Source organism: Carcharodon carcharias, chromosome 13, assembly GCF_017639515.1.
Source record: "Carcharodon carcharias isolate sCarCar2 chromosome 13, sCarCar2.pri, whole genome shotgun sequence".
NCBI lineage: Eukaryota > Metazoa > Chordata > Chondrichthyes > Lamniformes > Lamnidae > Carcharodon > Carcharodon carcharias.
The window spans coordinates 106,213,760-106,227,791 of NC_054479.1; the positions used below are offsets into that span (position 1 = coordinate 106,213,760).

At 39.2% G+C, this 14,032-nt stretch overlaps 1 protein-coding gene across 2 annotated transcripts in view; it reads left to right on the forward strand.

Moving 5' to 3' along the window:
• Nucleotides 1-12,899, forward strand: part of ndufa9a (NADH:ubiquinone oxidoreductase subunit A9a) — a 30,404-nt gene extending 17,505 nt beyond the window's left edge. Inside the window, exons 7-11 of one of the 2 annotated variants that reach the window (XM_041203440.1) lie at nt 5,034-5,104; nt 5,228-5,304; nt 6,435-6,530; nt 9,315-9,381; nt 12,597-12,899. In XM_041203440.1, the coding sequence (XP_041059374.1) occupies nt 5,034-5,104; nt 5,228-5,304; nt 6,435-6,530; nt 9,315-9,381; nt 12,597-12,767 (482 nt within the window). In that variant the 3' untranslated portion in view covers nt 12,768-12,899. The remainder of the gene's footprint in view (nt 1-5,033; nt 5,105-5,227; nt 5,305-6,434; nt 6,531-9,314; nt 9,382-12,596) is intronic. The other variant, XM_041203441.1, reaches the window with a different exon arrangement.
• Nucleotides 12,900-14,032: the final 1,133 nt, after the last annotated feature.

Below are 14,032 nucleotides of genomic sequence, written 5' to 3' on the forward strand. Positions count from 1 at the left end.
CTACCCCAATAACCTTTCACCCCTTAGCTTATCAAAACTCTATCCAGTTCTGCTGGAAAAATATCCGAAGACTCTGCTTCCACCGCCTTTTGAGGTTTATGACACCCTGAAAAAAATTCTCCTCATCTCTGTATTAAATGGCCGACCTCTTATTTTTAAACACTGACCCCTAGTTCTAGATTCTCCCACAACAGGAAACATCCTTTCCACATCCACCCTGTTGAGACCCCTCAAGATCTTATGTTTCACTCAAGTCGCCTGTTACTCTTATAAGCTCCAGTGGATACAAGCCTAGCCTGTTCAACCTTTCCTCTTAAGACAAGCCTCCCATTCCAGGTATTAGCCCAGTAAACCTCTGAACTGTTTCCAACTCAGTTACTTCTTTCCTTAAACAAGGAGACCAATATTGTACACAGTACTCCAGATGTGGTATCACCAATGCCCTATGTAACTGAAGCATAACTTCTCTACTTTTGTTTTCAATTCCCCTTGCAATAAATGATAACTTTCTATTTGCTTTCCTAATTACTTGTTGTACCTGCATACTAGCCTTTTGTGATTCATGCACTAGGATACCCAGATCCCTCTGCACCTCAGCTCTGCAATCTCTTACCATTTAGATAAAATGCTTTTTTATTGTTCCTTCCAAAGTAGACAATTTCACATTTTCACACATTATACTTTGTTTGCCAGATCTTTGCCCGCTCACTTAACCTATCTCTATCCCTTGTAGCCTTCTTTTGTCCTCTACACAACTTACTTTCCTACTTATCTTTGTATCATCAGCAAATTTAGCAACCATACCTTTGGTCCCTTCGTTTAAGTCATTTATATAAATTGTAAGAAATTGAGGTCTCAGCACTGATTCCTGTGGCACACCATTTGTTACATAATGCCAGCCAGAAAATGACCCATTTATACCCACTCTGTTTCCTGTTAGCTAGCCAAACTTCTATTCATGCCAATATGTTACCCCTTACACCATAAGCTTTTATTTTCCACAATAACTTTTGATGTGGCATCTTATCAAATGCCTTCTAGAAATCTATTACAGTATGTCCATTGGTTCCCCTTTATCCACAGCACATGTAATTTCTTCAAAGAACTCCAATAAATTGGTTAACATGATTTTCCTTTCACAAAACCATGTTACCTCTGCCTGATTACCTTGTGCCCTGCTATAGCATCTTTAATAATACCTTCTAACATTTCCCTCCTTTTTGAATAAAGGAGTTACATTTTCTCTAATCTAATGGAACCTTCCCCGAATCTAGGAAATTTTGGAAAATTAAAACCAATGCACCAACTTTCTCACTGGCCACTTCTTTTAAGACCCTAGGATGAAGTCCATCAAGGTCAAGGGACTTGTCAGTCTATAGCTCTAAAAATTTGCTCAGTACGATTTCCCTGGTGATTGTAATTTTCTTGAGCTTTCCCCCTTCCATTTCCTGATTTACAGCTATTCCTGAGATGTTATTTGTATCCTCTGTAGTGAAGATGATGCAAATACCTGTTCAATTCATTGGCCGTCTCCTTATTTTCTAATATTGATTCCCCAGACTCACTTTTTCTATAGGACCAGTGCTCACTTTGTTAGCTTTTTTATTTATAAATGCCTGTAGAAATTCTTACAATCTGTTTTTATATTTCTAGGTAGCTTTATCTAGTACTCTAATTTTTTTTCCTGTTTAATAATTTTATGACTTGCCACCCATCCTTCTGCAATAATATGCTTTTACTTGAAATTTGTTACTATCTTTAATTTTTTTGGTTAACCACTGATAGTGGGTTCTTCCCTTTGAATTTTTCTTTCTTGTTGGAATGTATCTATTTTGTGTATTCTGAAATATCCCTTTAAATGTCTGCCACTGCATCTCTATGGACCTATCCCTTAACCTAATTTGCCTAATTCACTCTAGCTAGCTCTGCTTTCATGTCCTCATAATTGCCCTTATTTAAGTTTAAAATGCCTGTCTTGGACCCATTCTTCTCTCCCTCAGAACTGAATGTAAAATTCAATCATATTACGATTGATGCTACCTAGGGGTGCCTTCTGTATGAAGTCATTAATTAATCCTATCTCATTGCACAATACAGGTCTAATAAAGCCTGCTCGCTGGTTGGCTCCAGAATGTGGAAACTATCCCAAAAACATTCTATGAACTCTTCCTCATTTGCCCAAGAGATTTTTCCAGTCTGTATGTAGATTAAAATCCCCCATGATTGTCCCCATATCTTTCTGACAAGTTGCTATTACTTTTTCCTTTATACTCTGTCCTACTGTATGGGTACTATTAGGGGGCTTGTACACCACTCCAAGAAGTGACTTCTTGCCTTTATCATTTCTCATCCCTACCCAAACCGCCTCCATATCCTGGTTTCCTGAACTTAAACCATTTCTCACTATTGTACTAAAGTCATCGTTAATTAACAGAGCCACCCCTCCACCTTTTCCTAGCTTCCTGTCTTTCCTAAATGTCACGTACCCTTTATTATTCAGATCCCAGTCTTTGTCATCCTGCAGCTATGTCTCTAATTGCTATAAGATTGTACTTACTTCTTTCCATTTGAGCTATCAGTTCATCTGATTTGTTTCGAATGTTACGTGCATTCAGATACAGAGCCTTTAGTTTTGTCTTTTAGTAACCAGCAGTAACCTGCTGATTTACTCCTGGATTTGTACTCTCTATCCCTTCCTGTCACAGTCTTTTATCATTTCCCATATTAGTGCCTTTCTCTCTAGCCTTGTCTCAACATCTTCCCTCATTTGGTCTCTTGCTCCCACTATTTATTTAGTTTAAAATCCTCTCTACTTCCTTAGTTCATGAGAACACTGGTCCCAGCATTGTTCAGGTATAGACCATCCCAATGGTACAGCCCCCACTTTCCCTAGAACCAGAATCCCCTTCTACCAGTCTTTGAGTCACGCATTCATTTGTCTAATCTTATTTGCCCTATGCGAATTTGCACGTGGCTCAGGAAATAACCGAGATTATTATATTTGAGGTTCTGCTTCTTAATTTAGTGCCTAGCTCTTCATACTGACTGTGCAGAACCTCTTTTCTTGTACTGACTGTATCATTGGTACCTACATGGACCATGATGACCAGATCCTCCCCCTCCGCACTCCAAGTTCCTCTCCTGCCCTGAGCTGATGTCCTGAACCCTGGCGCCGGGCAGGCAACACAGCCGTCTGGTTGCTCATTCTTGCTGCAAAGAACATGTCAATCCTCTCACTATTCTGTCCCCTGCCATCACTACATACATTCCTTTTTGCTCCCCCCACTTGAATGGCTTCCTGTGCCATGACCAGTCAGTTCATCCACTCTGCGGCCCTCACTTCCATGCAAACAGCCTGAAAGTACCTCAAACCTATTGGACAATGGCTAAAGGTTGAGGCTGCTGCACTCCTGCCCTCTGGGTCCCCTTACCTGTCTCAGTCACAGTCACAGCCTCCTGTCCCTGACCATTGGTGTGACCGCTTCCTGATACAAAGTGTCCAGTCAACTTTCCCCCTCCCTGATGAACCCCAGTGTCTGTAGCTTGGCCTCCATCTCAATGACTCTGAGCCAAAGCTCCTCAAGCCATGAACATTTACTAGCGATGTGATTGTCCTGGGTCACAATGGCATCCAGGAACTCCTGCAGGCTGCAGTTGTGATGCATCACCTGCCACCTTTTAATGTGTTTTAATTAATTACTTAATTATTTTACTCAATTATTTTCCTTCCTTATGTATTTTCTTACCACCAATTTGTGTACTATTTTAAACTTTAGGAATAGAATAGACCTTAACCACTTACCAGATACCCACCAAGTATCTAGCTAGCACCCCTATGGTAGAGTAAGAACCAATTTTTACAGTGAAAAGTTAGAAAATCAAAGGAGCACTCCTTTCCCTCTTCTCCTAACTCCCTCACTCACCCAACTCCCAACACTCTTGTTAAAAGTCACACTGTGTGGCCCGTATTTATATGCTCTGAAACTAAAGACTCAGCTGTGCCCCAGGTACAGAAAACTAGCTTAAACTGGTTTTTCTTAATTAATTTCAATTGTTTTCCAGTGGAGAGCTTGTCTATCCCTACATAAGCCTAGATGAAATTTAGAATTTAAATACAAACAAAATTAGATTTCTAGAAAGCGAATAAGATTTCCTCACTGATCTAACTTTTAGCATTCTTGTTCAAAGTTTTACACTCCAGTTAATCGGATACAATTTGCCTTTAACAAATCTGTAAGAATTAATTAACTTTTGTATATTTTTGTACAATACAGATTTCCATTTCCTGTAGCTAGACAAAACTCAGTTATGATATGACTACAGTGCAGTAAATTTAGAAGCAATTTGTGATAGTAGACTTTTTCCTGGTGTAAAATATTCAGTTCTTATTCACTATGGTGAACAACTAAAGGCATAGAAAGGCTGTTTTTACTGAAGCTGCTTCACTGATGGATACCAACATCTGTATTGGTGCCCTTTCTGTTTACAGAATGAAACTATATACCAGTGTACATGACACATGAGCTAAATGGTTAATAACAATAGAGCAAAGTTAATCTTGCGCACAAATTACATACAACATTTATGAAAATATAAAATCAGCAAATATTAACTGAGAATAAAGGCCTAAATTGTACAAATTGACATACTAAAACTTATGTGCTGCAGCCATTGATGTTGAGCTCAGAGCTTCTGGAAGGCAAGGGAAAGGGCGAGTATCCCTCCTTACATTTCACTTCAGGACATTGGAGACAGCCCAGCCCATATGAGGATAAATATTTTAGCAATAAGAACCTGGATTGGAACTAGAGTAAAAAGGAAGTGTCTGTATTTTAAGTATCACAGTGCTATGATTTTATCATACTTTTAAATGTTTGTAGTAAAGGCATGAAGAGTGAATTGTCAAAAATATGTGAATTGCATATTTTCAATGAGAAAGGAATTGCATGCCTCTCATGAAGTTTAAGTTTTGTACAAAGTTTTACTAATTTTCAAGTATATAATTGAATAGTGTTGCAATTCTTTTCCCCTAGACTTGCGCTGGTTTGGACGTGCCACACCCCTTATTTCTTTGGGCATGAAGACTGTAAAGCAACCTGTATATGTATGTGCATTAGAAACTTCTCTGATTTGTTTTAAATTATTTAGCTGGTACTTATGATCCTGATTGATTGTTTGTTTTATTTTAACCAGTTATGCAAGTGTATTTTTCTGTCTTATTAAATAGGTGGCGGATGTGGCCAAAGCAATTATAGCTGCTATTAAAGACCCTGATTCCAATGGAAAATCATATGTTATAGTTGGGTAAGTTTTTTAAGTAAGGTTCACATTTACTTCTGTTCCTCCTGCCCACATCTTCCTCATACCTCTTAGGCCCCCAATCTTTGGTGTGCAGTTTTACCTCATTTCATCCTTCCCAGCTCGCACCAAAATTATTTCCTATTTGACCCAATATTTGATTTCCCCCAAACCTGGAGCTTTTCATCAATTTCTTCCTTTCTTCAGACATTGATCCTTTCTTTTAACAGTACTGTTATCACCTTGTCTTCAAAAAGTCCATCCCTGAACCCTTTCAATCTTTCTAATTATCAACTTGACCTTCATTCACTCTTAAGTTCTTAAACATCACCATTCTCTGTTCATATCCCTTCAGTCTGGTTTCTGTCCTGTTCACAGCATCACGAATGGCCCTTGTCAAAGTCATCAGCAATATTCTGTTTGGATGGAATCACCCTGCCCTTCCTTCTTATGTTTTTGATGTACCATTACTCCTGTTGTTTCCTCCATTTTCTCCCTGCATTTCAGTAGAGCATCTTCCTTCTATTCCTACTGTTCCAAATATCCAATACATCTGACTTTAATGAATTATCCTCCTGCCACCATACTTGCTGTGACTATGGCCCATGACTGCAGGCTTGGCCTTCCTTTTCCTTATCAAAATGCATTGTGGGTGGAGTTTGAACATTAGTAACTATCTATATTTATGCTTTGTTACAACTAGCCACAAACTATAAAGAAGCCAAAAGTTGGACTACAGCAACGTACCCGCTAACTATTTATTTTTATTTTGAAGTGCATGGGTGATTTGTTTTAAGTGCATGGCCCCTTCAAAGTTTCTTGCACGACTGTACACGCTCGGTCACTGGGTTGCTGCATAGGTGTGCAGCTCAGATGGAACATTGGGCTATGGCATCATTCTATTTGACTTTGGAACTGACAATATTGATTGCAATTCTATACATTCCTGCGTGACTTAAGCTTATAAAAATGATTATTTGGGTTGGTTCTGTTACTGATCAAATTTGACTTGATTTAGGTCAAATTAAGCATATTGGAAATGCATTTTTGTCTGCATAATGTGGTAATGGATTGAAGACTTATAAACATATTTCTGTTGCATGTTCATAAACTGAAAAACATTTTTTATTTAACAGGCCCCATCGATACCTTCTTCATGACTTTGTGAAATATGTATATGCTGTTATGCATAGACCATTTGTACCATACCCATTGCCAAGACCTATCTATCAGTAAGTACCAGCCATAAGGTTACAGCGACGGAATACACAGTAGAGACATCAGCATCCAAAAGTGAACTGATGTTACCAGCCAATTTTACTCTCTGTCATCCAATTTTCTTTTAGCCTGTGGTTGAGAGGATGCTCCCAAGTAGCTATAGGACAGGAACAACTCTAAAAGCTGCCATTTGTGCCTCTAAGGTGCAAAGTCTTACTGTAGTATGTTTCTGTGCATCCCTCTGCGCTCCTGGCTCTTGTCCAGATTTGCACTGACAGTTCTAGTCCAGCCTTATTGCACAGTTAAGTCTTGTTTCATTTCTTTTGAGCAACCCAATTTGAAAGTGAATATTCTTTGTTAAGACTTACATTCCAACGATTTTTGCTTTCTTATTTTATTCTCACTTTCCCCCTTTTTTCAAAAAGACATTTGTAGCCATCATTCACTGTTTCCCACAGTGACATGTCTAAGAAAAGGAACTTGGTAGAGATGGGGATTCAACCTAGTGAGCTGTGGGTCACTGCAATCTGAAATTAAAGCATGAAACTAAAATTATATGATATTTATTTAATGTGTATAAGCCAATATACTTACTGCCCAAAACTTACAAATTTTGTAAATGAAAGCTGCATGACTGTACAATTTTGTTCTGATCAAAACGAGCTACTGGAGGAACATATTTATTGTAAAGATAAAATTGTCACATTTTTGTCTTCATAACCTCCTAATTGTTCCAGACTTCAAAATGCGGAAAAAATAGTGTCTGCTTTCTGATTCACAGTTCGTAAGTGCTTTAATGTTGATCCTTTCCCATTGCCCCCCTGCCCCCCCTTAAGTAAAATTGCTTGACCTAATTAAACTGGTGGTCAGGAGGACTTGTTCCTTCCTCATTCTTCACTTTTAACTGGTTTAACCTTGCTCATTGACAACGTTTGTATTGCTAGGTCTTTTGTGGAGTTTAAGTATACTTCTGATTCCTGCATGTATATGTCTGTCACAACATAGAATGACAATGACACAGCACAGAAGGGAGACCATTCGACCCATCATGCCTGTGCCCCTCTTTGAAAGAGCTATCTAATTAGACCCACTTCCCTGCTATTTCCCCATAACTCTGAACATTTTCCTCCTGCCAAGTATTTATCCAATTCCCTTTTGAAAGTTATTATTGAATCTGCTTTCCCAACTCTTTCAGTTCGTGCATTCCCAATCACAACAACTTGCTGTGTGAAAAATAAAATAATAATAATAATTTCCTCATGTTGCCTTTAGTTCTTTTGCCAATTATCTTAATTGTATTGTGTTTCCTCTGGTTACCACCTGTCCTGCCTTTGGAAATAGTTTCTCCATTTTTATGCTATCAAAACTGTTCATCTCTGCCTAACCTGCTCTGCTGCGAAGAGAACAGCTTTCGTTTCTGAACTCTCTCTCTCTCTAGCTGAAATCTCTCATTCCTGGTACCATTCGAGTAAATCTCTTACCCAAAGCCCTGATATTCTCTCCTGCCCTACCACCATCACCCCCAACCCAGCCACCTAGCCCTGCTAGAATGTGTGCGCAGAACTGGCCAAATTATTCCCGCTGGGGCCTAATCAGTGTTTCATAAAGATTTAACATAACTTGCTTCTGTACCCATATGCCTTTAACAGCCTTCTCAGTTTGTCCTTCCACCTTCAAAGACTTGTGTACTGGATCAAGTACTGGATGAACAGAAATTTCCTCCAACTAAATATGCAAAGACCAAAACCATTGTTTTCAGTTCCCTGCCAGGAACTCTGTTCCCTGTCCCCTACCCACAAACTCTATCTCTCTCCATGACAACTTTTTGAGACTGAACCAGACTGTTTGCAATCTTGATGTCATATTTGACCCCAGATGGGCTGCTGACTACATATCTGTGCCACAACATAAAGTACCTACTTCCACCTCCTGGAACACTACTTCACCATATCTGCTGTTGATACCCTGATTCATGCCTTTTTTTACTTCTAGACTTGACGATCTGATGTTCTGCTACCTCTCTTGAATCCTCCATAAACTTGCACTCATAGAAACCTCTGCTGCCTGTATACTAACTCACACCAAGTCTCATTCGCCCATTACCCTTGTGCTCACTGACCTTTATTGACTCCCAGTTAAACAATGCTTTAATTTTAAAATGCTCTTCATTGTTTCAAATCCCCCTGTGACCTCACCTCCCCCTATCTCTGTAATCTCCTCCAGCCCCACAACCCTCCGAGATATCTGCACTCCTCTAGTCCTGGCCTCATGCCCATCCCCAATTTTAATTGCTCCACCATAGGTGACCGTGCCTTTGGCTGCCAAAGCCCTAGACTCTGGAATTCCCTCCCTACACCTGGTCGCCGCTCGGCTCTCTCCTTTTAAGATGCTCCTTGAAACCTTCCTCTTTAACCAAACTTTTGCTCAACCATCTTGACAGCTCTCTGTGTTTCTGTCAAATTTGTTTGATAATTCTGCTATAAGGAAGGCTTTATTACCTTGTATAAATACAAGATGCGGTTGTGTACATGCATCTCTAGGTCTCTCCCCTCCTGCACTCTGTTTAAAATTGTACCATTTAGTTTATGTTCAGTTAAACAGCGTTTCATCATAAGTATTAATGATTTGAGTGAAGGAACAAAGAGTTAGCTATCTAAGTTTGTAGATTAAACTATATTAGACTGCACTATAAATCAGTGCAATGGGCTTTATCAGGTTTTGTTACGTAGTCATATTGTGCATGCACCGTGACCAATTTGGTTTTAATCTAGTAAATGGCTGTCATTCTCTTACCACAGTCTTATGGCGAGGATCTTTGAAATAAGCCCATTTGATCAATGGACATCTCGTGACAAAATTGACAGGGTATGTGTTTGGTTTTGGTGTGCACCATTGCCCTACCTATACTTAGTACGTTATTTTATTAGGTCAGTTAGCATTAGATGCTTTTTTTTCATCAAAGTTATACATTAAAAAGTAATTCAAAACATTTTAAAAATAATTATTTTCAGAAAAGTGCTGCAGCCAGGGATTCAATCATGATTTGGTATGAAACTCTTATGAATAACTGCTAAGTGTATAATCAAGTAAAGTTTCTTCACCGAGCTCACCTTGGAATTTATGTTAGGTTGCATTTTAGGCTATGAATATGCAATCTAGACAGTTCTATGATGCTTTTTGAAGAGCAGCAGGAATTTCTCCTGTGTCTAGCTAACATTCCTCTGTCAGTCAACACCATCAAAAATAAATGTCACTTTTTGGTGCTTTTTCCTCATCAGTGAACTAACATGGGAATTGGCTGCCATATAATTTCCTGCTATTCATTTGGAGGGGTGTTAGTAAGATGTGCACATATTGAAGAGGACATTATGTACCATGGAGCATTGGGCCCGGCAAAAGGTTGGAGCTCATTGGGGGTAGCGTGCCAGACACTGGGATCAGGTTAGTCAGGGCTGGCTTGGGCTCATTTTATGGGGTGCGGGGCTGGGATGGGAACTACCATCAGATTTGGCCCTTGGGTAGATAGGTGGGGAGTTTAGGTAAATGTAATAGAAGCATTTCCAGCAGGATTTATATAATTTTATAAAAAGAAAGGCTTGTGTTTATATAGCATCTTCCATAACCACGGATTGACACTCTGACAGACAATGACAATGTCCCCATGCATTTTGTAGTCAGTTAAGTGCTTTTGAAGTGTAATCACTGTTGTATTGTAGGAAACACAGCAGCCAATTTACACACAATGTGATAATGACCAAATAATCTTTTTATGATGCTGATTGAGGGATAAGTATTGACCAGGTGATTTGTGATAACTCCCCCACTCTTCTTCAGAATAATACCATGGAATTTTTTATGTTCAACAAAGAAGGCAAATGAAGCCTTAGTTTAAGATCCAAAAGCTAGCATCTTCAGTGCAATACTGAGGGAGTGCTGCACTGTCAGAGTGTCAGTCTTGATTTTTGTGCTCAGGTCCTGGAGTGAGACTTGCGTCTGCATTACAAGGTTGTGGGTTCAAGAGTGCTACTGCCTGAGGCAGGGCTGACATCATCAGTTTCACTAATAATAATTTGAATTTTGTTTTACTTTTTTGTATTTATGCATGTTGGCTCTTTTAGAATTTTTTTTTTGCCTTGGTGTGGATGGCTGGCAAAAGGCAGTGAGGTGGGGGAAATGGACCTATCAATGTATTTGAACAACATGATAGTTCAGTGACATTCATTTGATTCAGTTCTCCTGAAATTATTTTTGCGCATTGGCTGTTTTGAAAAAAGGCCCTTATTTAATTTCTCAGCAGAAATTTTACTACCCATTTTTCTCTTTTCTATTTTTAAATCATGCCAAATTGCTGCTATATTTCGTCACTAATTTATGAATGCAAAATTTGAGCTCATCATGTGCAGGTACTTTGCATATCATAAATGTGACAGCCAATGTGTTGAGGAGGAAGTGTGACTCCTGGCTTAAGAAGTGCTTGTATGTTTAAAGTTTTTAAAATAGTAAATTTTCTATGGTGCTGCTCATGGTAGATTACCAATTTACTTTTCAGATGATGAGGCAAATTTTCCTGCAGCCTCTTCACCTAGTCTGTAGGCATTTTAAATGTCACTCCATCTGTAATGACCTGACTTCACCCTTTGTTGATTTGTGGCTTTATATGGCTACATCACTTAAACTGCACTACATCATTTAAATGACTCAAGTGCATCCCTAGCTCAGGGCCTCAGGTTGCCAACTCTAATTGGAAACATTCCTGGAGGTTTGATCGTGTGATATTCACATCACATGATTTTTGCAATTTTTTTTGCATTTATCTTGTATCAATTGGGTTCCATGTAGTTGAAGATCTTTGCCTATGGTTTCCTGCCAGCAGCTGTTGTACAAGAAATCCAAAAATCAGAAGGTCAACCATATGCAGGCAGAGGGGAAACAGTGGGTGAGGAAGAGGGAAAACCCATTTTAAGCCCCAACCATTCCCAAATTTCATTATCCTCCATCTTCATCATTTCATCTTTCCTCTGAGCCCCCATTTCTAAGAGTTCATTGTTACTCCAAACCTCCATTCAGCAGTTTGTCCCATTTCCCAGTTTTATCTCTCCTGGAGGCCCCATTCTCCAATTTCCCTTTCTTTTCCCCCTAAGTCATGCACCTCCCCGAACTTCAAAGCCACTGCACACCCAATTCCCGAATTTAAGACGCCACAAATCCCAACTCCTCAGTTTTCCCTGGATTCCCCACTGTAGCTTAAGGATAAGCAGTGTGGATTAATAGCAGAAAGCACCAAGACTAGTTAAATCTAAAACATAAGAACAATTGGCCTTAACAATAAAACATATGTTCAGTTAAAGAGACCCCTTTAGTGCATTTGAAGGTAAAACTCTGACCGACAAAGTTCATGAACACTGCCGTCCTATATCTTGTGTGCACTATTTTCAGAAAGAAGGAGAAACCTGCGTCTATGTAGCTTCTTTCACAGCCTCAAGATCATTTTGGACAATTAAGTACTTTTTAAAGTGTACTCATTATTGTAATGTAGAAGAAGTGGTAGCCAAATTTCATACAGCAAGGTCCCATAAACCACAATGAGACAAATGACCAGCTTAAACTATATTAGTGGTTGAGGAGTAAGTATTGGCTAGCACATGAAGGAAACTCTCCTACTTGTCTTCAAATCGTGCGATGGGATCTCTTGTGTCCACCTAAGAGGGCTGATGGAACCATGGTTTAACATCTGTCTGAAAGATAGCACTGCCAAAAGTGCAGCACTCCCTCTGTACTGCACTGAAGTGTCAGCTGTGATTATGTTCCAAGTCCTGGGGTAGGACTTGAACCCATGACCTGACTAAGATGAGTGCTAACTGAGCCATGGTTCTTTAAATTTTTAGGCTCTATAGGAATTTATTGAGAGTTTACCTATTCAAATTAAAAATTTTAGTCAAGTTTAAATGATACTCTTGAAAAGGAAAATTTTATTGTGGTAAGATTTATACAGAACTTGTGGAGATAAAAATTCAGTGAGGCACTGAAATAATTGTAGTTTGTAAAATGTCATATATACATTGTTTATGAATTTATTTTAGTTGCACATCACAGACATGAAGTACCCTGACCTTCCTGGTCTGGAGGACTTGGGAATAACCCCAACACCTGTTGAACACAAAGCAATTGAAGTTTTGCGACGTCATCGCAGGTACCGCTGGTTGGACACTGACCTGGAGGATGCAAAGCCAGCAACACCTGTGACTTACTAATGTGTGCTGAATGAGATACTCTTTGTGGGTTCCTGAAGGAAGTGATTACCACATCCCACCTACTTTGACAGTAATGTACATAAAAGTTGGGTTGTCCAGTTTTAAAGAAATAAATTCAAATATTTAAATGTTTTCCTTGTGGTCTAATAAATTTAAGGGCATGAGTAAGTAATAGTTCTGATAGGCCACTTGTGTCTGCGTTGTGCAGCTCAACTTGTGGCTCAGCTGTCTGTTTTAGTTCGGTGGTAGCACTTTCATTTGAGTCAAGATTATAGGCTTATGCCCCAAGATCTGGAATCCTTTTCCTAAACTTCTTTACCTTTTTTCTGATTGAGACACTCCTTAAAATCTAACCCTTTCATCTCCCTTAACATTCCTTTATGTGGCTCAGTCTGAAATTTTGTTTAATGCTACTGTGAAGTACCTTGGGATGTTTAACTGTGTTAAAGGCACTTTGTAAATTTAAGTGCTGTTGTATCCTTTCTCAACAAAAATTTATTGATCTCAGTCTTGAACATTTCAGTTGACCCACCGTTCAATGTCTCTTGAGGGAATGAGTTCTAAATTTCCACCACCCTTTGTATGAAAAAGTGCTTCCTGATTTTATCCCTAAATGGTCTAGCTCTGATTTTAAAATTATGCTTCCCTATTCTGGATTGCCCCCTCGTGAGGAAATAACTTCCCTCTCTACCCTATCAAAACCCCACTATCATTTTAAAAACCTCAATGAGATAACCTCTCAAACTTCTAAACTGGAGAAAATATGAGCCTAGCCTAAGCAACATGGCCTGATAATAAAAACTTTTGAGCCTCTGCATCATTTTGGTGAATGTGTGCTGTACTGACTCAAAGGCCAGTAAATCTTTCCTAAGGTTTAGTGCCCAAAACCTAACGCAGTACTCTCAATAGAGTCTGACCAAGGCTCTGTGTAACTGAGGCATCACTTTGTCACCTTTGTATTCCAACCACCTTGAAAGGTCCAACAATCTATTAGCCTATTTGATTAATTTTTATACCTGTGCACTAGCTTTCAGTAATGTGTCCATGCTGCCATTAAGAATTATTCTATTTTTTCTTTCTCTGATTAAAAGTGGATGACCTTGCATTCCTCCCAGATTGAGCAAAACTGTGATAGATGGAGTTCAATCAGCTGATCCATCTTTGTTCTTTTGTAACTTCCTGCTCAAATCTACACATCTTACTGCGCCTCCTAGAATCATAGAGGTCTACAGCACAGAAAAAGGCCCTTTGGCCCATCGAGTCTA